Consider the following 25,127-nt stretch of genomic DNA (forward strand, 5'->3'; position numbering starts at 1 on the left):
AATCGGATCTAGCATCGGCTTAACTAAAGATTAAAAATACAAATAATTGAATAAAACCCCGTGAATAAAGTTGAGTCTGCAGTGAGCTTTTAAGAGGACTATTTGGAACTTTTCAATTCAACTGGATGTTTCATAATGTATAAAATTGTTGATGAAATTAAATAGAATATTAACTGGAAAAATGGAGCAACATTTTTTGAAATTTATATGAATTGCGACGGAAATACGTTTGTATACACAATGATGTTTCCAAATTTATATTTCATTCAAAAATATGTCCTAGGATGTTACATTGAAATGTCTGTTTTAACCAATGCTGCTGCAGAATATTGTTAACCACAGAGAAAATATTACATGTTTTTTCTGAAAGCATTTTGAATTTACTGATAATTTCAATACAACTATTCCTAGTAAATCATGGTTGGCCACCATTGTGTATTTCTCTTCTAAAATATTTTTACAAGTATCTGTTACGCTTCATTGTTTGCAACAATAGCATCTCGGAGGAAGCTTTTCATGTTATGATTTCATTTCCAGGTATCTGTTGAAGAGGGAATAAAAATTTAACTTTCTTTTACAACATCGTTATATTTTATATAGTTTGTATATCAGTCCGCATCTATACTCTGTGATTGCACAACTAAATATATAGTACTATTTAACTTGAGAAGATTGTTTTTCTTTGAAAAATCTTTAATACCTTAACTGTCTCAAGAACAAAAAAAAACTGCTTTTAAGAAGACCGCTCCTAAGTATACAATAGATACTTAGCGGTTTCGTGAACTTAGGACGAAATTTTAATAATTTAGGAATTTATGGGGTCATCCCCAGATCCGGCTGACCATCGACTGCAGTAGCTCAACAAAATGTCATCGAGAGACTGAAGCTAAACTGAATCTCTCCACTATTCTGTATTCCATTTCAGCCGGAAGGCATCTACCGCTGGACAATAGCCTCCCCCAAAGATGACAACGACGATTCTGCTGCCCTCATCATGATGATCATGATGAGGGCAGCACCCTCATCCATTCAACCTATTCCGGCGATCTTGACCGGTTCTATCCTTTAAATAGTAATTTATTTAAAACTTCTACATTGCTGTGGTATTTTTTTTTTCAACTTTATCTTCCGAGTTTATCAAAAATATTGTTTTAATTCTATTATAGTTAATTTGTAATATATAAGGGTTATGCAGAAAACAATTTAACCCTTAATGTAATGGTTAACAAAATCCGACTGCAACGTAAACAGCATCTACACAGGCGAAGCAGAGGCTCGTTCATTTATCAAATATTTTTATTTGTAAAATATTTTTCTCCAAACGAACCATTGTATTCAAATATAAAGACTTTCATCCGATGACGGCTAAAATAGGGTAAAAAAGTTACATCGGGTAGAACATTGTTAATAATCGATATTACATCGTGCGGTTTCCGCAACGGCAAACATCGTAACTATTTGGAAATATGGACGTTATTGTATGCTCCCAATATGAACAGGAAAAAGGATAGGTTAAATTGGTATTAATTACATTTTCCGACTTCTTTAAGACTGGAGGCTATCAGGTCGACCCGTATATGTATAAAGCATAATGTATATAACATTATAGAGAAAAAAAATTACGTTTTAAAAAAACCGATTTCAAAAAATGGAAAAGTACCAAATAACTAAAAATTTAATTTAATACACGTCTTATGCAAGCCTTTACCTTTAATATTAATAAAATACTATTATTTGTATGTGCTACATATTGATAAGTTTTAAGCCCAATATTATAAACAGCTTACAATCTGTTATTATTTAGGTTGTCTGGCCACGCGTGTCTGTCCGCTTGGTTCAAGACGAAGCTATACCGCTCAAAGTCACGCGTGGCGAGTGTAGGTATCTTTATTACATTTGGCTTGGCACCCACTTCAAAGCTATCAATATGTTGCACATACAAATAATAGTATTTTATTGATATTAAAGGTAAAGGTTTACATAAGAGGTGTATTAAATAAAAATTTTAGTTATTTGATACTTTTCAGTTTTTGAAGTCGGTTTTTTTAAACGTATTTTTTATTATGTTTTAGTGTCAGTTAATAATAATATATAAACAACTATGTCGTCCAGGTAGACAAACATTTTCATATAAATGTTCATAAAGTGAAAACTACTGGGCCAAACTATGTAAAATTGTTATGGGACCAAATGGCATCTATTTCGCATCTAACAAAAGAATATCGTAAATCGGATCATAAATCCCAGAGTAATCGGTGTACATACATAAAAAAAATACCGATCGAATTGATAACCTCCTCCTTTTTGAAGTCGGTTAAAAATGATAAAACATTTGCAAATATTGCAGAACTATAAGGCTTTCCTAATCGATAGCAATGGCCAAGTATTAACCAGTGAGAGACTCCTTTGCACAGGATGCCGGCTAGTTTACTAGAACGACGCCTATTTCTGCCGTGAATCAGTAATATGTAAACATTACTATATTTCGGTCTGAAGGGCGCCGTAGCTAGTGAAATTACGGGGCAAGTGAGACTTAACATCTTGTAATAATCATAAAATGTATGTTGGAGGCATTAAACATATTATTGATATGCAGAAGAATCATTTGCATTATATACAACAAGTCTTACTTTTGGCAATATTGTAATATTGACAAGTGAAAACCTGGCATTAGAGATCCCTCCAATTATTTATTAGAGACAATTGGTGGAAGGTGGCTGGGGACGTGTTATCATAAACTCATTTGCAAAAAAAACGGCCGGTTTAATTTTTTTCCATCACTTTACAAAATAAAAATACCAAAAGAGGATCTAATCATTTGAGAATATTACTGGCTCCTATATGAAGTGTTGTGGTGCATAAAAAAGTTAATTCCAAATATAAATTTAAGACTGAGTCGGGCTTTAACAAAAATTTCTAAGAAGAGACGGGACTACCTAAGTAAAAATGGAAATTTACTTTAGAATGAAACGTGCAGTGATTTGACATAAGTTTGAAATAGTAGTAATTACAGTATGGCGATTGGCGACGAAGTTTAATCCGACTAAGTTTGAAAGCGAACTGTTGCTTCAACGTAGTGGATTTCGGCTATCTCCGTTTTTTACGAGATTATAGCCCTCATCTATCAATTACTGCACGTTTCATACAATTAAGTGAATCACTTTTTCTTAGAGATTTGCTAGGCTGATTTGCAGTTAATTACGTATCGTGGCGGGAATCATTGATAATTCGTATTAACTCTAATGGCCGTTTTCAATAACCTATCTATCCTTAGTTTACTACTTACTAGAGGTAAGACAAATCTATTTTTTTAACGTGTACTTACATTTCAATAACCTATCGACATAAAGCAATGTACTATAAATATATTGGACATAATTATGGATAGAAAAGATCTTGTCATTAAACGGTGACAGCGCGAATTATCCGTAACTAGAGATAAGTTACTGAAAACAGCCGTAAATTATTTTTAGATAATTATTGTCGGATTGTCCTATTTCTTTGATATTTTTAAGTCTTGATACCATTATTTAGCGGGCTCTTTAATGGTTGATAGAACGATAACATCGAGCAAAATTATAGCGCTATTTGCGGAAGGGTGTAGTCAATGATATGTGTCCCAGAGGCTAAATGTCATTCGACTGTCCAGAGGACTTAGAAACAATATCAACAGACTGGTTTCGTCTGTAGAAGGCCTGGGTATGGAAGAAAACCATGCACAGAAGCTCGTTATGACCGCCAGGTGAACCAGTCATTGAGAAATCGCAAATCTTCTTATGTCGACCTCAAAAAGACTGTAGAGGAAATGAGAGGTGTGCAAACCAGTATATTTTCAGGAGGAGGCTTCTTGGTGCCAATATATGCAGTCGCCGTCCAGCCCGTAGTCCTAAATTACGCCACGAGACAGAGTTGCTAAGCTTGGCTTCGCTCGAAATTATGCGAAGTGGACTCAAGAGGACAGAATATACCATATAGTGTATGGTGAGGACGACGTCGGCGTGTACTGTGAAGGCAAGGGGAACGTCTCGCAAAAGTTTGCTGTGAAGAAATAACCCCTTACGGTGGAGGCTCAGTCATGTTTGGGGCAGCGATTAATCTACTATTGGACCGTACGGAGTTAGTCTTCATAGAAAATAGCAGTTTGAATGCAAACCAGTACATACAACCCGCATTAACGGTTCTTGGAACAAAAATGATTTTTATGGACGATAACGCTCGCGCTCACCGTCCTGGCGATGTGGAAGCTTAAATTCAAGCCGTAGGAATTCCTCGTTTGGATTGGCTTCAGCTAGCCAAAGTCCAGACCTTAATCCCATAGCGCACACTTGGGGTGTTTTAAAACGAAGAATAAAATCGGTGCAGCCCGCTCCGCAAAACATCATTACATCTTGCAAACATCATGTAATTGCTGAGCAGTGGAAAAGTTTTCCACAAGAAATAATTAAGAATAGCATCGATAGCATGAAAGGAAGAATACAAGCTGTAGTTTTAGCAAGAGGGCCACACTCGATATTAAACGTTTACTTTTTATTTGTATGTTAAAAAAAGTTAAGTTTTTAGTTAATTTAATAAATAAACTAGCTGATAGATAATTTTTCATTGATTCCATCGCCATGTAATGACGAAATTGACAAAAACTACTTTTTGCTTATTTATTAAGGTATTATGATGATAAAAGCTACTTAGAATTATGAAATAATCTGACGATGCAGTACCCGTTTTTTTTGGCAAAAGAGTGTAAATGTTTCCTCGTTACGGTTGCGTTCCAACTCAATGGGCCGTTGCCTTTGTCTAACTGTCAATGTGTCTAAATCACAGTTAACTAGTCTCTTGTGTATTAGTTACAATAATTAGTCTAATGTTATATTAATTACTAAATGTAAAATAGTCTCATCGATTCAGGTCGTTTCATTAGTACCAAATGCACTTGAAGTGGACAATCACGTAGCGAGCTGACTTTTTTAAGACTAAAACAGTAAAAAAGAAGCCGTTCTATTAAATTTTGTCTGACTTTTATAATATATAGCAAATAAAATATCTCACCAAAAAATCTTCTTAAATGGCTATAGTGATTTTGATGAAGGTCTATTATAGGTACATTATAGCATACAACCTTAATATACACCAAGCAGATATCAGTCCCCAGGTAGATTTAGCTTTCATAAAAATAGCATGGTATCGACGATCAATCCAGCATTCGACACGTTTTTAACATTTTAAAATAACATATTTTTAACTGTTGACGAATCTATACCAATTCTATAGAGGCAAAGAATGTGAGACGTTTTGTATACAAGCATGTAACAGCATAGGAACACTAACTAATATGGTCACACTGTTAAATGCGGACGAAGTCGCGGGTTATAGTTAGTGCTTCAATAAAACAATTTGCCGCAGATATGGCGGATGTACCTATAATACAAATAAGAACATATATATGTAGATAACACAAATTGTATAATAATAATGTAATGGAATGGTTATTCAAGTAATGACTTGGAAAACCATTCCTCTCTACAATAATTATTGCAAATATTATTCGACAGAATAACGATATCGTAATGGTTTTTAGAAATACATGTCGAATTAATTGGATGTTATACACAGTCGAGTAAACATGTTAAGTTATACACTGGCTGCGGAATGGTAAATAATAATGCTCGGATAGATACACAAGCCACAAAATATGAATAACTCGTACAAATACACCACTGATCGAATTGTATACAAAAATTGCTTCGTGAAAATGTTCACACTGGTGATCGTCGCCCACGTGCAAGAGCGATAAATGTATCGCTATTGATATTGAATATAAAAGCAGGAATTATTGTATATCAAGTCTCGCACTCAAAACGAACCAATTTATTTTTCTTTGAACTTAAACATGTGATACGAGATAATATTTATACAAGTTAGCGAGTCGTTAGCGAGAATTTCTCTACCATTTCTTCTGCTAACAACAGGTTACTCGAGAATCATTATGATGTCGTGAAATAATTATATCGATATCTAACCTAACCAACTGAGCTAACCGTTCGAGTACCGCCTGGCCACTATCGCAAAGGCATAAATGACCTTCCTATTAGATGGCAGTAATGTATAGATAATAATGATTAATTAAATATGTTAAATTAAAAAAAAAATCAGTACAAATCGGCAATTTTATACTTTCATCCCTAATATTATTTAGGTTTATGTAAAAATGACGTTATAATTATTTGATTCGTACTTTTTATGGGATTGAAGTTCAAACGACACTGTATAATTATCATTGTTAGTAATCAAATAGTTAGTAACATGCGGTTATCTCTTGTTCGTTTGAGATCTTATCCCGTAAAATTATTGATATGCAATTAGTATAGGTAAGGGTAACTTCAGCCGGCAGCTCGTTATAATTGTTAAACTCGATTGGAACAGTCTTCGGACACAAGTTCACCGTGTACTAGTAGACGCTAAATCTAATAGCAGTTGTACAATCTGGAATGTAAGTCATCATAGTGTGTGCATATTATAAGACAAAGTCCTCCGCTGCGTATGTCTGTGTGTATGTTTGCTATAAACTCAAAAACCACTGCACCAATTTTATTCTTGTTCTCACAAATGGATAGCGTGGTTCTCAAGGAACGAATACTTAAGTATGTAATTTGTTAAGATTTTGTGTATATGTCGCAGTTATATTGTAAATCCAGTGTTCTTACAATTTCACTTATGATATTATAATAAAACGGTAAATTGTCAATCGACTTCGAACGAAATCAACGAAACAAACTCAAATACACATTTATAATAATATAAATAAAGTAATAAAAAAAAACAATAGTTAAAATGTTTGGGGTATAAAAAATAGATGACGACCGATTCTAAGACCTACCAAATATATCGTACATGAACATTATCGTACTACAAAAATCATTATATTGCATTGCCATCTTGCAACTCTATAGAATAATATTAAAATCGCGACACGAAAATAGTGTTCATTACGATGAAAATTTGACTTTAGAGTGTATTTTTTAATCCTGAATCATAAAAAAAATCAACAACAATAAAAAACAAATATTTAGGGTTGGGTGACCCTTCATTTATGGGTTTGAAAAGTAGATGTTGGCCAATTCTCAGACCCACCCGATATACACCCTTCAGATAATTTTCAAACAAATATGTTTAGCCGTTTCGGAAAAGTTTGGTAACCAACACCGGGACACATAACTTTATATGTAAGATTATTTTTATTAGTAGGGATGATTTAGTGATACAAGGACTGTAAGCACTTATCGCATAAGAAATCTATTATTTTTGTTTATATATAGACGGAGACGATATTATATATACGAAGTTATATTGCCGTTGGCAATGCTTTACAAAGCTGTTGTCCAACATCGATACGTCGCTATTAATTCCACATCATTGCGGTGTGCACGCGATTCCAGTCCGACACCAATGCAGCTAAAGGAAGCCTTACGGTGTCAACCCATCGCGATGGAAGCAGATACAGATATTCGAATACATAAATCAATTTGCTATGTTGCCAATTGTTATAACTTATGTTAAGGGGCCACGGGAACTCACAAAAACATTCGCTTTAGTACAATTCATATTGTTGACGCTCGAGTTGCAGATTATCAAGTCCAAGCCCCCACTTCAAGAACTGCTGAAACCAAACTCCCACGACGTGAAGCTTATTATTTACTTTCCACTTCTCTTGTATCTTAATAATCCAAAGTTAAGTAACTACAATTCTAAAGCACGAAATATTTCGTACGATTCTCTAATTAAAAACAGCTATGTAATTTTTAATAAAGCTGCATTTTTTAATAAATATCGATATCGTTGCAGTCTTATTCTATTTGTAATCTTCGATGTAATGAAAATATTTTTATCAAACGCTTTGAGTCCGCGGAATATTTGAGATTCATTTTATATTAAAGAGAAAAACCACTGTTTATAATTTGTGCCCGTATTTTTCAATATGGGAAAAATGAGACTAATTTTTGTACAACACATTTTATTTATTGTGTTTAAAATTTATACAATGCAGTTATGTCGCCGAGGCCAAGCCTTTCATACTATAAAATTTAGTAAACTACATATTGCACATATTGTTAAATATTTAGAAGTTTTTTAAAGTTAGGATACAACTAGCGACCCGGGTTTCGAAATCGAATAGACGGATGCTGTCGTGGACATATTTTAATTTTTTTTAAAAGCATAATTCGAGATCGTGTAATAAGCGCATAATGTGTAGTTAAAAAGACGTGGTGGCAGTTAGTGAGAGGTGGGAAGTGAAGAGGTTTGCTGATGATGAGTATGTAAAGTAGGTTAACTACACAAATTTATAGAGTGAGTGTGGATGGAAGTATTGGGAAAATTGTTGACGCGAGCATACAGGGTTTTGGCGAGTACTAACAAGGTGACAGGTAACTAGTACCAAGAATAAAGGAGCTTTCATGAAAGGGTTATTCTGTGGAAGGAGCCGGAGTGTTGTGGCCACTGATTGTCCATATAGTCTAGTCGACAACCTCATAAAAGTTTTAATTCTTGATACAATAAAATAAATTTATTTAGTTAATAAACCATAGAATAACATTTTACAAAAATTTACTAATTATTTTTACCAACAGGAAATTTATTATTTTGGTACCACTATTAAATTATATTTACTACAAAAAAAAATTGTGGGACACTATCTTTATGGTACTGCGCCCATAGCCTAAATTCCGCGCAGACCGAATTTCAGCGTTGCATTAGATTTAAAATATTAGGGATAGAGTCAGTACTTATTTATTGGGAGTTTCCTCCTATTTGGTGGATCTTTTCCAGAAGTCCATTCAAATATTAATAGTTTTTGAGTTATTAACGAAATACTAAACGTTATCATTTGTCATCTTAATTTGTCAATAGCAATTGCAAATTATGTTCTAATATACACTTTGATACATTTTTCTAGACGGCATTCCGAATTGAAAGAACCATCGCTCGTATTCCTAGGAATATTATCAAGAATTAATATAACACCTTTTATTGACTAGACTAGAAGTCTCTGATACAAGCGTGTAATGTATGTAATTCATGTAAAATAGTAAGCCCGCGGATGATTTTACCAAAATGTAACCAATGTTGTAAACTCATTTATTCTTTTCGCCGAATTCCACCTTCGCACGAAACACAACTCATTTACACACTTGGGTATTATCTTCACCATCTCTAGGTGACGTTCTATTACAGTGCGATTCATAAATTCTTCGGTGTTGCAAGAGAATGGGGGTGGCGGTAATTACTTAACATTAGATAACCCATACGCTGACTTGTCTTCCGTTTCCATAAAAAAAAGATTTATACAAATATAACATACGGGATTTGAAATAACATCTGTGAAGCATGGCTCTTGAGACAACAAATATTTAGTGCGTACGAACTACAAGTGTTTAAACTCTTGCAATTTTGAGAAGAATGTAATTTAAATCCTTGGTCTTCCTTAGTTTTCTGATCTGTGTCTATTATAAAATTGTTTTCAAAGTAAACAATAAGTTTTGAACAAATTAGTGTAAAAGTAAACGTCAGTTGTATAATGCGCTTAGCATAAAAGCCACTTAAAGGATCTCAAATTTATGCACTTTATAAAGCCTGAACGCAAGCTACATTATCAAGGAATAATATATTCCCATTAAACTTACTAAAACCTGAGACTCGAGAAAATGGAAAACGCCTGGCAACGAAAACAAAACCGACGACACGTTAAGCGCGCGCACTCACACTTGTTCCGATATGATTTTTCGAATTGGAAAAACATATGCGAATTCGAAAATTGCAAATGTTCGGATATTTAACTTAAACTCGAATCGAATAAAAGTACAAAGTGACACGAAATATGCGATGAATTTGTTTCGCTCCCATACGAAATTTATCGTGAGTTTTTTTTAAATCTCTATAATGCCGATCTTTGTCTTTAGGAGTAATTTATATAAGAACAATTCTCAAAACCCAAAAAACAATCTATTTACACAGTACTACATTACTAATGTGTGTTGAAAGTATGAACTATTATTAAGTAATTATTTCTAAATTACGCATAAATAATACAGTGATAATCAAATTTAGTTTACTTACGCTTTTCTTTTTGAATATGAGGAGGACAAACGAGCGTATAAGTCACCTGATGGTAAGTGATCACCGCCGCCCATATTCTCATACAACACTAGAGGAACTATAGGAGCATTGCCGGCCTTTAAGGAAGGTGTACGCGCTATTTTGAAGGAGCCCATATCGTATCGTCCCGGAAACACCGCACAAGGAAGTTCATTCTACAGCTTTGTAGTACGTGGAAGATAGTGCCTTGAAAACCGCACTATGGAGGAACACCATATATTTAGACAGTGGGGATGGTATTTTAATTTTTGGCGTATCATGCGAAGGTGTAATTCGGCGGCAGGAATCTGGTCAAACAGTTCTTCGGAACACTCGCCGTGATAGATGCCGTAGAAGACACACAATGAAGCAAAAGTCTCTACGCAATGCGCGTGATCTAGCCGTTCACAGAGCACTAGATCTCCGACCATTAAGGCGGCTCTACGTTGCACGCGGTCAAACGGTTCGAGAACGAAAGGCTTCCAAAGACCAGGCTATTACAGGACGCTTATATGAAGCTTTGAAAGAATGTACCGGCTCTACATACAACTTTTTATTCAACAACAAAGCAGAGCGAAAGGTTTCCAAGGCTACACTAAGAAGCAAACGAGGGTCTTAATGTAAAAGACCTTGTGATATTAACGGACGGCTTAAAAACAAGATTTGGCACTGGATTCGGAGGGTACACGGAAGACCTTAATATTGAAGCTCAATTTTTTCTGAAGTGCTGGCAAATGAAAAACTTCTGTATAACTTTTACATATTTTTGCGTTTCAACTTTATGACTTAAATAAATACACATTATTTAATTTTATTTTATTTTTTCATTCTGCAATAGAGCCAAATGGTGAAACGTTATGTGTCTGCCTGACGAGCTACGGGTTTTAGGTTCAAGCCCCGCAGAGAATATTGCATTACCGTTTTTTTTTTACTTTTACTTTTTTTTAAACTTGTTAATGAAAGGCGTATTTATCTTTTTATTTAAGGATATCATGTGACCACCATTTGTTTACAGCACAATTAGCCGTTATCATATCAAATTAATTTAAGTAATCAAATAATAATCGTTAAGGCTGACTAATTTACATTACACGAAACGTTTTCACTACAAACAATTCCCGGAGACTGTGCAAAATCGTATATTTACTCCTATATGAATCAGTTTTAACCAGAACATCACGTATAAACCTTGTTATGAACCCAGCACCCTTCAATTAATACGCATTAAGTCATCAACGCAATCTACATGAAACGTGCTTTCATGATCGCAATTAGCAAATGGAAATCATTCACCTAGTTAGACGTCACCGAAATTATGTGGTCACTTAACTTGATACGGTTTAAGTGTATCGTATGACAATTTATTTTATTTAAAAGAACATAATTTGTAATTGAAATATTTTATAAATAAATCTGCAGTAGACATACAACAGTTACTGTCACTAGATGGATTCAAACAACACTTGTTAATTTATTGGATATTAAAACTTATTATTCACACGAACCCAGCCCAGTAGTTAGTGACCCTGCCTACTGAGCTAGAGGACCCGGGTTCGAATCCTAGCATCGGTAGCTAGCACTAGACATTTATATGAATATGGATTTTTGTTTCCAAGTTATGGATGTTTATATGTATTTATGTATGTTTAAGTGAGTATAATGCATTAAATATGGTGTCTTTTACTCATAGTACAGGCTATACACTAAACTTTGGGGAATGATAATTTGTGTAAAAGTGTGTCAATATTACTATTATTAATAATATGAAAATAGAAACTCTGTAGATGTCTGGAAGACATTAGCATGATTAGGTTTGAAACTTTGACGAATTAAGGAGCAGTTTTATGCTTAACGATTAATTTAACTTTAAGTTAGGATGCCACTCAAATACACATTGAAATAATACCGAAAGCACATCACAACCCAAATTATTTTTATAATAATAATTAATTCAAGGGACTTTTCTAATAATAACATATTGTTATGTGTAGGAAGATTCATAAAACTTATCCAAAACATAGTGACGCGGTATAATTTACATACTTATAAGTTATTAAAATATATAATAACAGTACAGGATACCTACCGTCAATGATATTTATTTCGCAAAAAAGCCATTATCTAAAACAACAGCTGAAATAAATTGATTATAATACATTTGGTAGCGTTTCTTTAAATGTTAGTGTAGGCAACAGAATAATTGCCATAAGTTCTAAGCATTCATGCGAAATAAACGTACTAGAGGCTTAAATATGAAATTGCCATTTATTACATTTTGAAATGACAAATGAACCTGCATTGTGTCATATTTCGGAGAGAAACTTTTTTGACTCTACTCCTTATTAATGTTATGAGAAGTAAAATTAAGCTTTATTTATAAGCGTTACTTGACACATTGAAATTATGTATTTATTTACAAATACAGAATGACCGTTGCGGAAAATTATCATTATAACAATATAGACGTTTTTTAGGTTCACGGGGTAGATCATTTTGAATCCAAGGTGGCCGCAATAATTATTTCAATAATAATAGGGAAATAAGCAAATTATAATTAATAATAATAGTTGATATACACCACTCTTTTCACAAATAAACAATAAGATTTTAAATTTAAGAGAACACTTGATGTTCTACTTTTTATTATTTTAACATGTAGCTTTAAAACTGGTTGCATGTTTGGTTATTAGGATTAGGCTACTAAACGCTCCGTAAGTTATTGGTTCAACCAATTTCGTAGCGCAATAGAAAATGTAACAACGAGTAAGCCCACCAATTAAAGTAAATAACGATAAATTGAATGTGATATTGGAAGCCCATCCGGTTCAGACGTCCAAAGAATAGCAGCATGGGTTGACGTTTTCATATCGAAAATATTGCCTCATTTGTCGCAAATCGGTAAAAATTTAACGCAGAGAGCAATGGGTTTGAGCTTGTCTTACATTGTTTAAGCAGCTCACATATAATGACTCCAGGTGAACACATCAACAACACCCTTACAGCGAAGTTACCCACAGAAAAGTTATGGTACCTATTTGGTGGTAATACATTAGATCTTCCTCATACCAGTTTTCTACCAAGCAGATATTGTAGCAAACCATTCCTGTCTCGTAAATCAGTCTTTGCCATTATTGCTTCATTCGAAGTCCATTCTTCACACTGTTCGAAAAACCGTTTTAACACAACAAAAACTGCAATGAGAATTTACCATTCACCATTCATACTTCACACTGGTCGTGAAACAGTTTTAACGCTACAAAAACTGCAGTTAGAATTCACCATTCACCATCCATACTCGCCGGAATGACCACGTTTACTGCGGTTTGGACAATTTTTGTTGTTGAAATTGTCTTAAAACAGTATGTAGCAGACTCCAAGTCTACCTAATTTGATGGGAAGGGTTTAAATAATGATCTTATGATGATAGATGGTAAAAATATACATTCAGGATATAACATATTTGTCCTAAACATATATTTTACTTATTCATTACGAAGCGGCAATTTCATGCTTTAGCCCCTATTTAAATACTACAAAACTCATTAAATTCACACAATTATACTAAAATCGCATTTAAACCGCTGCTAAAATCGCATTAACCGCCAGCAAAATTATATTAAACTGCTGTTACCAGACAAGTAAAACCGATGACAAAATATTTAATCTGATTTCAAAATTCTATTTTAATTACTAACCTGCACAAGTGTTGCAAGCTTTGCGCCCTTTTGAATCTAGAGACCGGGTAGAGTAGCTGCACCCTCACAGGACCAAGCATCGGCCGCAAGTTCAGAAAGAAAAGGTAACGGCCGCTTCTTGAGGTTTCCACCGCGTTCTCGATGAATTCCACGATAGTCTGGGCTTTGAACATTGTACAACCACCGAATGAGAAATGCCCTGAAAAGATACTGAGCGTTATACGAATTCTATTTTTTACAATATTATTTATCATCAGAACGCTCTTCAACAATACCACCACGTTAGCATAATTAAAACTTCGATTCATAGAAAACTATAGTTTGAGAACATATTAATACAGAACATATTCATAGTAACAACAACACAAAGCATTTAGATTTAAGAATAATATACCATTTTCTATTAATAAAATTATGTACATTATTTAAGACTATTTGATAATATAAACTAGCTTTTACCCGTGACTTCGCCCGCGTGGAATACTTACTTTGAGCAGCATATTTTATTTTCTAGGATACATTTCAAATAATACACCTACAAACTGTTCTTTTTTGCTGGTGGCTGCACCCTTTTATGATACAGCGGATATCTCTTCTCATTGTGGACTCTTTAAATATTTGCCTGCGAATTTTTAATCTACTAATTCAAAGTAGGTCAAAGTTTCAAAAACTAACAAATGTTTATAAATTATTTCTTATCAAGTGCGGCTTTCATCTCTTATTTCAAACCGTTCATACCCTTTTATAAGAAAAAATTGGTAGCTAATGTCTAGTCTATTTTTGTACCAAACATAACAAAATCTAATTTGGAGTTAGGTGTGAAAGCGTGACGTTGTATGGACTTCTATATGAATATTCATACCCCAAATTTTAAAAACGCTCGAAAAAATATTAATTATTTCTTATCAAGTGCCTAAATACAAAATGTTATAGTGTCATCTTTGATAGTGACGAACTTTCATACAATCTTCCATACCCTATTTCAACCAGTCCATTATTTTTTTCCCAATTAAAGGTCTATGTCTCTTGTAAATTAAGGTCACTCTTCGCTCTAGTCTATCTCTGTACTAAATTTTATCAGGATCGGTTCAGTGGCTTAGGCAGGAAAGCGTCACAAAGAAACTTACATTCACATTTATAATATTAATACTGGGGATGTAGGGATTAAACAGAATTCTAAATTGAGCCATGTCAGTTGAAATCATATTTTATTCAGGTAGATTTTGACATTATTGGTTTAAATTTTCAAAATTTCTCCGCAATTAAGTTATTTAGCTTAGTGTTGGTGCAAAATAGGGATACATATTCGGAAAAACTTGAATTCAAACGAGAAGTAGCAAAAATATATTTGCGAATTTATAAAATTTCATATTTTTTTTACAAATCGTACGCTTGGGGTTAAAATAGGTAATTAACAATGTAAGTATATTTACTTGGGGTTAAAATAGGTAATTACAACATGGAAGTATTAATGAGTTAATTATTTTTCTTAATGCTCGAATAATACCTTTATTTATTGACAGGGTGTTTAAGATGCACTTACACCAAGATAGAAAATACTCATGACAGAATTACTCGAAGCTAAGTAAGCCAAAAAGAAATTACCGGTAGCGCCACATACACAGATCCAAGTAGATAACGCAAATCCCTCCGTCTGTATAAAAAACAAGCGTGCCCTTTTTTTTGTATCTACTGTGACGTCGTTAAAAATGCCAGTGCATCGAGCCTAACGTTTAGTCACCCACTTCATAATTAGTTGACGTTTTCAGTACATCAATAGTCGGTATTGCTTATTACTAAAATCGGCAATGTATTATAAATCTGCTCTCTAATCTATTATAGAGCTAGTCATATTGAGCTGCCAATGGTGAGAAGTAATTATGGAAAACAGACAATAACCTTTGAGGGAGTTCAGATATATAACAACCTACCCTCAGAAATAAGAAATGCCAAAACATTGACTTCTTTTAAAGCGAGCCTTCAAAGGCACGTACTCAATAATTATGAAATGTTTCAATAACAAATGTAGGTTATATTAGGTATGTTTTATGTCTTATCTGTTTGCCTAACATTGTATTGCATTCTGTACCTACCAAAATCATTGTTGTTAAGTACTTTAATTGTTAAAATATTAATTTCTCATGTATGTGACAATAGGTCTTAATGAGAATAAAGTTATTTAAACCTAAATCATAATAAAAAATAAAATAAAAGCGTCAAAGGAAGAGCATTGCTCTTCTTTTTGACACGCGAAGTACATACATTCGCGGCATCTATTTGGATCCATGTCTGTGGGTAGCGCTAATTTTCGCCAATATGTAAACATATTTTGTAAATTGCAACATTAATGTAACGAGTTTTATAATTATAACATACTAGCTGACCCGGCAAACGTTGTTTTGCCATATAAAGTATAGCGGCCCGTCCCGGCTTCGCACGGGCATTAAACATTACATTTAGATTTGTTAATTTTAACACATTCATAATAATAATAATAATATGACACATATTCATCCCTTTTTGCGTCGAGCTCCTAAAAAAGAGTAAATAAAAAAAAATAAGAATAATTAAATTCAGATATTATTTAATGATTTTTTTGTATTTATGTGTTTTTTTTTGTATATTTTTGGGTTTTTTTTTCTTTTTTTTGATATATTTTTTTAATTTTTTGTTTTTTTTTTTTTCAATTATTGAGGTCATAACCCTAAAAGAAAATACATTTATTTTGTTAGAGCTTCTCTGTAAACAATATTTGATGTTGTTTTATTTTGTGGCAGCAAAATAAATTGATTTTCAGGGGCTCCGACTCGCGATAGACCAACATACAGTTGACCATGAGTAAAACATTTCTTTCGCAGATCGATCCCTACTAATTCGAAGGTTTGGCCTTGGGACTTGTTAATTGTTAATGCGAAAGATGTTTTTACCGGAAATTGAAGCCGTTTAAATGGGATTGGCAGATCAGTTGGGATCATCGGTATCCTCGGTATATGAGCTAGTTGACCACCTGCTGGGCCAGTGATAATAGTTGCTACTATTAAATTGTCCTTTAACTCCTTAATAAGCAGCCTCGTCCCATTACACATGCTCGGAGGGTTTAAATTTCTTAAAAGCATGATTGGGATTCCGATTTTTAACGTCAATTCATGGGGTGGCAGTCCAGAAGGGTTCAACGAATTTAAAAATTCCTGTGGATAATGGACTGCATCTTCAATATTCGTTACAGTGTCGATCGATTTGTATGTTTTTGTTTGGCCGGGGACTTTTTGAACAATCAGATTGTTTATTTCATTGACAGTATCATTCTTAGGTGATACTATAGCCCGAGAACACAGCCAATGGAAGTCTCTTTCGTGCAAATTCTCGATATCAGGGTATACAGAATCTATTAAATTTTCCAAATTATGGAGTATTTGGCCTAGAGACTCATCCAGAAGAATGTCACAATGACCGCTTAAATTTGGAGTTGGAAAAATTCCTTCCCCAAGTTTTAGCAGTTGCTGTGGGAAATCGCTATCAGTGATTCCATGAAGATGAGCTCTCATATTTGTCCTTAATTTTAATGTTTCAATCGTAGTCCATAAGGGAGACGATTTCAAGCATGCCTTGATGATATCTGCTCGCGTGCCTCTGTTAATAACGGGGAGAGTCTGTCGAAAATCTCCAGCAAATACAAAAGTAATCCCGCCCATGACTGCAGAGGAGTTCCTTAGATCCTGTAAGGTTCTGTTCACGGCCTCTATATGTGCTCTATGGCTCATCGTGCATTCGTCCCACATAATCAATGAGGCGTCTTGTAGTAATTTACCAATAGGTCCATTTTTGCGGATGGAACATGTAGATTGTTGTTCAAGATTGACGGATAGTGGAAGTTTAAAAGTAGAATGAGCAGTTTTGCCATCCTTCAAGAGAGTTGCAGCAATTCCTGAGGAAGCAACTGCTATTGCTATCTTCCCTGATTGTCTTATCTTAGCAAGTATCAAATTTGCAAGAAACGTCTTTCCCGTTCCACCAGGTGCATCCAAAAAGAAAACTTTTCTTTTGTCATGAATGACGCTATCGACTATAGTTTCAAAAGCATGTCTTTGATCTGGGACTAACTTTGGCAGGTTTTCATTGACAAAAGCGGTCAAATTATTTGTATCATAGCGATGAGTCATAGTCTCTGCTGCATTGCTTTCTGTACGAACTGATGATGGTAATCCGAAATCACTTAGGCTTTTGTCATTTAATTGCAACAGTTTATTTTCTATTTGTATCAAACCTTCGTTATAAATGTCCTCATTGTATGGTAAGGTGATGTCTTGATTTTGCTGTCTGATTCTGTGTCTAATATCTTCACATAAATCGTCTTTCAAAATGTTCCATAATTTTAATGGTTCCGATGGCTGACAAAATAAAAGTATGACCACAAACAATTCTCTCAATTGTAATGGACATTGAGAAAGCCAAGCTTCTCTGAGAGTATTTTCCCAATGGTCATCGTTTTCTAGCAAACCTCTAGCACGGCAAGCAGCTTGATACGTTTCTTTCAGAACTCCGTCAACGGTTTTCAAGTACTGGAATGAAGTTGGACCGCGTACGTGGTGCAGCAACATCCTAAGATAGAAACACTCGGATTGAGAAGGATGGACACCGTAGACTCTACCTAAAGCGGAATCTTTTTTTATGCCTGGATAGCCAACTACATTCTCACCACGCTTCCTTCTGGTGAACTTATTATTGGCCCATGTGTAGTATTGCGGGACTTCGTGGTAAAGAAGTGTTTTTGCGAATTCATCTTCATTACAGAGCTCAAAAAAAACCAGCAATGTTGTTTTACGTGGATTTTGGGCCACTTGTACAGCCGTTTCTGTGGTAAAATACACCCTTTGGCCATTTTCTAAGTGGACAGCTAACTGCAAAACTGTAGGATGCCGCTCATGGATCGGGAATTCGAATATTCGCCAAGCAGCTTCGGAAGTACTTATGTAACGGCCATTTACGTAGTTTTCCACTTCATCATTTGGGTTTCTGACGCCAAATGTAGCTTGGTCCGATCCTTTATTTATGTATTTACAAATGTATTTGATGGCTTGAACTGAGTGACAGTACTCTACATTTATGTGAGCATTAAACGTCCTGCACAAAAGTGGAGAATATGGGACAATCCAACTATTATCTATAGTGAAATTTCTGCCTCTGATATTTAGCGAAGCGCTCAGTCCTCCATTTGCGGCATCACGACGACGATAAACTGGATATCCGTCCTCTCCAGTCTGAGTTTCGTTGACTAAACGTCGTGGGTATTTTTTTGTGCAAATACCGTTTTTCATACATGGTGCTGATAAGTTATGTTCTCCGCATGGTCCGTGCACCATATTTTTTGTTACGATATCGTACAATATCGGATCGTTTTGTTGGTTGGGCAGTTCCGCAACTATGACGCTATCAATTTCGTCTGGTTGGATTTTTGTTTCTAGCCAAAATAGCAAATGACAGTGTGGTAAACCTCGCTTCTGCCATTCTACACTTGCCATGTAACATTTCACTTTGCCGAATATTTCATTTTTAACGAATAAATTTAAGAATTTCTTCATTTTCAAATGAAACACCCTTGAAATGATGTCATGACGATCGAAAGATCGCTGATCAGGTAGTAGTTCCGCTTTAATTTCAGGCCATTCGGGGTTGCACGTAAATGTGACAAATAAGTCTGGTCTCCCGTAATTTCGGACATAAGTCATCGCGTCTTGGGTTTTTTCATGCAGGTAACGCGGAGAACCTGTAAATGAAGATGGCAAGATTACGCGTTGACCGATATTTGATGGGTCAACATTTCCGTCTTGATTTAAAGCATCTCTGAGATGAATGTATTCTTCAGCCCTTAGTCTCTGTTGGTTACGACATATGTAATTCAATCGTTCCGATATCATTTTTGCCATCATATCGACAATATATTGACTAAATAAGTCCCTGTAATAATGTAATGCATTAAAACAGTTAGCTCTAACCATCAACCTAAATGCATAAAATTGCATGCACGTCACAGTTTTGTTACACGCTGTACCTTCCTGCGGAATGGTTAAATAATAACCGTCTTCTCCTTTCACGAACATTAAGGGATACTGTAGTGGATCATACGATCGGTGTAACTCAGAGACCCTTTTAAGTTGGCCGTCTCTTCCGTGGAGCACTATATCTCTGGGGCCTTTTTCTTCGTCAACCAAGAGAACGGCTACCTCGTTTACAGCTGGAGCATTGTATCTACCCGGGTGTGCTGTCTGTGGTGGGCGGTCGGAATGAATAATTAATTTTAAATTATCCGAAGAATTGCGTTCTATGTTTTGTTTAAAGCTTCGTATATATACATTGTGGCTATTCAGTGCGGTCTGTAGTTCGTTAATTAAATCTATTTTCAGCGTTGGAGCTATGTTTGACCTCAATGATAGCTGATCTGCGTCTGAAATGAAATATACCTGCAAGTATTGTGGATTTTGGCCTGGTGGTGGTAAAAGGCTACCAATAAGATGATATACCTGTCCCTCTATTTTAAAAGTTGGCATAAAATTACCCTCTCTTATTTCTTTGGCGCCAAACGAAGTCATTTGAAATAGGCTATTGTACTTACGGATGTTGGTTATGAAATGTCTAGATAGCGAATGATTATTTGTCAAAAGATTTTTTATTGGCTGTGGTGGTTCCTGAATACTGGGGAGACTAACTTTTCCAGAAGCACAGCACATGCCATTAGTTTCATCGACCCATTTTTTGGCTGAACACTTAGGGCAGATCTTATTCATGTCGCCGATTTGGACGGAAGACTGTTGAGCATAATCAATCTGTGGATCGTATCTAAGTAAGTAAGTAAGTAAGTAAGTATATCTTTATTTGGAACAAACACTACAAATACACGAGAACATTTACAAAATTTAATAACAAATAACATGAAAAAACTTATCTTAAAAATTACTATAATATACCTAATCTAAGTAAAACTAACATACATTAAAAAACTAAAGTAAGGCTTATTCTATATCAACATAATAAGATCTAAAAGCCGATCTTTTACTGTGGGCTAAAACTTGATTGCGACTTCTCGCTCTTGACGTCTGTTGTCGTTCTCTCTGATCTTGAAGGCGTTGGAAACGCTCAGAGCTTGATTCCCTAGTGCGAGATTGAATATTTCTGATATTTTGCTCTTCAAGCCGCTGCAAACGCTGAGTACTTGACTCTCGCGCATGCACATGAGAGGTTCTTAGATTTTGTTCAGTAAGGCGCTGCGAACGCTCAAGACTGGACTCTCGCGCGCGTACCTGAGAGGTTCTCAAATTTTGTTGAGCTAGACGCTGTAAACGCTCAAGACTCGATTCTCGCGCGCGTGCTTGAGAGGTTCTCAAATTTTGATCAGCTAGTCGCTCTGAACGCTCAAGACTGGACTCTCGCGCGCGGACTCGAGAAGTCCTCACATTTTGTTCAGCGAGCCGTTGAGAACGCTGCAAACTGGATTCTCGCGCGCGTATTTGAGCGGTTCTCATATTTTGTTCAGCGAGCCGTTGCGAACGCTCGGTACTCGACTCTCTAGCACGCGATTGTGCCACATATTGTCTATGAATTGAAAGACGATTTTCAGTTTCTGATGAAGATTCTTCATTTCGACGTATTTTTGATGCCCTGGCCTGGGAACTATTTCTAGAAAGTTGAGATCTTGATCTTTTAGGCATTTCAAAATGACAAAAGAAAAAATGCCTTTGAACTAAATTAGCATAACTGTAAGCTATATATGCTACTATATTACAACGTACACAACTACCTACTATTTATTAAAATTAAATTGAAAATCATGAAAAATATTCAAGTAATTTATTAGGTTAATAACTAAGTGAACAATATTTTATATATATGGGTTTAGTTCTGAAAAGAACTTTTTAAATCGGTTTAGTTACTTACTAAACGAATTATTATCAAGCGTAAATTCCGCACACGTCCATCACGTAGGGAGCCGACCGCGCGAGTAAGCCGCGCGGCAAGTTTATTTCGTGATCTTAACCCCCCTCCCGTACCCCTGCCCGAGTGACGCCTACAACGCATAGCTAGCCGAATACAGTTTATTTTTTATTTTTTTTTTAACTCGTGATATCTTTTGAATGGATTGTCAGAATCGAATAATTCAAAAAGTAGTATAAAGATATTGAAGCAGTCTTAAATAATACATCATTTATTTTGATAAGGGTTAATACCAAGGTACAAATAAAGAGCTTTTTGTAGCGGTGGTATTTTAATTTCTTTTTTTCAATAAAAAAACGCTTATTGTGACATGACTGTAATAGTTAGAGATATGCTGCCGCTGATTTTTTGTAGATAATGGTGTGTTCTAAAAAAATGTAGTATATCATTTTGTTCTATCATCAATAGTTTTCGCAGCGCACGCGATGTAAGGTAGTTTTTTGATATTTTTTTCACACCTTGGATTACGTTATCGTAATTTTAGTAAGGATGCCTATTTTTTTTGAAAATGAAATATAGCCTATGTCACTCAGAAATGATGTAGCTTTCCAACAGTGAAAGAATTTTTCAAATCTGCCAAGTAGTTTCGGAGCCTATTCAATTCATACAAACAAACAAACAAACAAAAAATCAAACCTTTCCTCTTTATAATATTTGTATAGACAATTAACGGCGAACAATGGATGTTTTATGGATTCAACTAAATAATGAAAACTTTCAACATTTCTGTTTATTCGTACAACAGATTTCACAACTTCAGCAAACAATTTTGAAAGAGAAATCTTCTTCACTGTTTTATTGTGAACGACTAACTCTGCGAATATCATAATTGTTTCGTCGTTGCAAAACAGTTTCAATCTTGAGAGCAGTTTCGATCACCTTGCCTTTAGCTGAAGTTGAAAATTGCATCCTCTTTTGGCAGACACTCGAATTTTCCTTTTTGGCAAAGAGATAGTATACTCACTTATACATCTGCAAACATCCTTTCCCCAAAGTATTCAGTACTAACCAAATTGCCAATATTTCAAACAAGGGCTTCTCGTGTCGTACGGGCGAGTCCTCGATAATTGTGTATACCTAACGTTGCGCACTCCGTACTTCATTCGGTTTACTTCGGACAAATATCAATTCAGTTCAATATACCTAGCCTGGCCATAAGTTCTTATACAAAAGAAATGCATTTATTTTTATGACGTGATGTAATCTTAATAAAACTTATATACATTTATTTACTGAGTCTCAGCAATAAATTAAAGAGATGACTATTTAAATTTCTATCTTTGGCCGCTAACACGGGATTTCAATCTGTTTGACGCAACTATGGATTGACGCACTGTTTCCATAAGATATCTTGTTACAACCTATTCCTGAGATTGAGAGTCTGAGATTGCTAAAGATTTATTCTTTAGCAATTTCAGACTCAACGTCAGCGTGTTATTTAGAGCAGGCTGTCACTTCTTCAACTGACTATAATTTGTAGTTCAAGAGGTTCAGATCTGGGCTTGACGAAGGTCAGTCTGAGAACTGAACACTTATAAAGTTCGGAACATTGACTTCAACCAAACTTGGGTTCTGACTTATCTATTTTAAATTATCGTCATCCCAACCAATAAACTTTACCTAATTACTTTGATTTTCTCTTTCATTTTATTCACACAATATCTATTCATCTTACAACTATCGGGATTAAAAAGACCATAGTACATTTTTATATAGAACAGTATTAGTATTCAGAACAACTATATTCATTGAATATTTGGTGAAACACGAGATACACAAGAATAACTTGCACTCGGCTAAGTTTGAAACATGTTTAGTGTTCATTGCATTATCATTAATTAATAGCAAGTTCAACTCAATATCAAATTGTTAACATTATATCTATAGTCGGATGGTTCAAGTGGCCGTTAAACCGGAAAGGAAAACTTCAGTTTTATTAGGATTACAAAGCAAAGGTATATTCTGCATTCGCAATCTGCAAAAAAAATACCACAATGGAAACTCGTGGAGCGATTAGTACTGATGCAGGGATTATCATATCACACATCTATCGATTACATGAAGCAAAATGGAACAAAAAGTTATTACTCTCTCGATATTGAAGGATTAAGATGGCTGTTGCATTATGTATTTTCATCATGGAAACTTTTCTTTATACATTTCTATTTAAATAACAATGCAAACTTGAGTGGTATCTCAGTACCTCAGACATAGTCCATTGTTTTTATCTACCACTATAGTTTCTAATTCAGTCCAATCAAATAATCCACGCCGGATACTCCTATAAATATATAGGAATGAGTTCCCACTTCATCATCATCATCAGCCGGAAGACGTCCACTGCTGGACAAAGGCCTCCCCCATAGATTTCCACGACGATCGGTCCTGAGCTGCCCTCATCCAACGTGTTCCGGCAATCTTGACCAGATCGTCGATCCATCTTGTGGGGGGCCTTCCAACGTGGATACGTGGTCGCCATTCGAGGACTACGCGCTATAACTATGTGCCCTGCCCACTGTTCCTACTTAATTTCATCGAACCAAATTAAGTTTTTATTAATATACTAGCTGACCCAGCAAACGTTGTATTGCCGATATTTAAATCGCGATACAAAAGTAACTGTTGATCTTAGATGGGTGAAAATTTGAAGTTGTTTGTATTTTTTAATGCTGACTCATAATCAAACAAATTTAAAAAAAATTAAAAAAAAAAATTTGGCGTGGACCACCCTTAACATTTAGGGGGATGAAAATAGATGATAGATGTTGTCCAATTCTCAGACCTACCCAATATGCACTCAAAATTTCATGAGAATCAGTCAAGCCGTTTCGAAGGAGTTTAGCTACAAACACCGCGACTTGAGAATTTTATATATTAGATAGTTGTACTACATGTATTGTACACACAAAACTATACAAAAATCTTTTCTACAAATGTTTAATTTGAAAAAAAAAATTCAGGCTCCAGTTAGACCTGACCTGTTTCACCTGCAAACCACATTTTGAGAGGAGTAAGATAAGTATAAACTTATACTTGGTTTTTAGACTTTACTTATTTTATCGTTGTGAAGTCTCATCTCATCATATATTATGCAACGAGCAAGCTCGAAAATACGGACAATTGTAAACATATACAATTTTATGGAGTAGTTGTTTCTTCCTACAGATTCCTTCTATGCAACTGGTACATTTTTCCTCTTACGGGACCAGAATACTGTACCTACTTTAAGTTTCTTTATATTTCCGTAGTAATTTATTTATATTTTGTTTCAGTATGAATGAATGATATGATGATTGAGTGGACTGGATATTCAATAGCTTA

General features: G+C 34.9%; 1 protein-coding gene across 3 annotated transcripts in view; it reads right to left on the reverse strand.

Annotated features, from left to right (window-relative positions):
- LOC126978498 (uncharacterized) overlaps positions 1 to 25,127 on the reverse strand; it is a 124,712-nt gene that overhangs the window by 17,214 nt on the left and 82,371 nt on the right. For all 3 annotated transcript variants that reach the window (XM_050827336.1, XM_050827334.1, XM_050827335.1), the window contains one exon: positions 13,821 to 14,019. In XM_050827336.1, the coding sequence (XP_050683293.1) occupies positions 13,821 to 14,019 (199 nt within the window). The remainder of the gene's footprint in view (positions 1 to 13,820; positions 14,020 to 25,127) is intronic.

Source organism: Leptidea sinapis, chromosome Z (assembly GCF_905404315.1).
Source record: "Leptidea sinapis chromosome Z, ilLepSina1.1, whole genome shotgun sequence".
Taxonomy (NCBI): Eukaryota; Metazoa; Arthropoda; class Insecta; order Lepidoptera; family Pieridae; genus Leptidea; species Leptidea sinapis.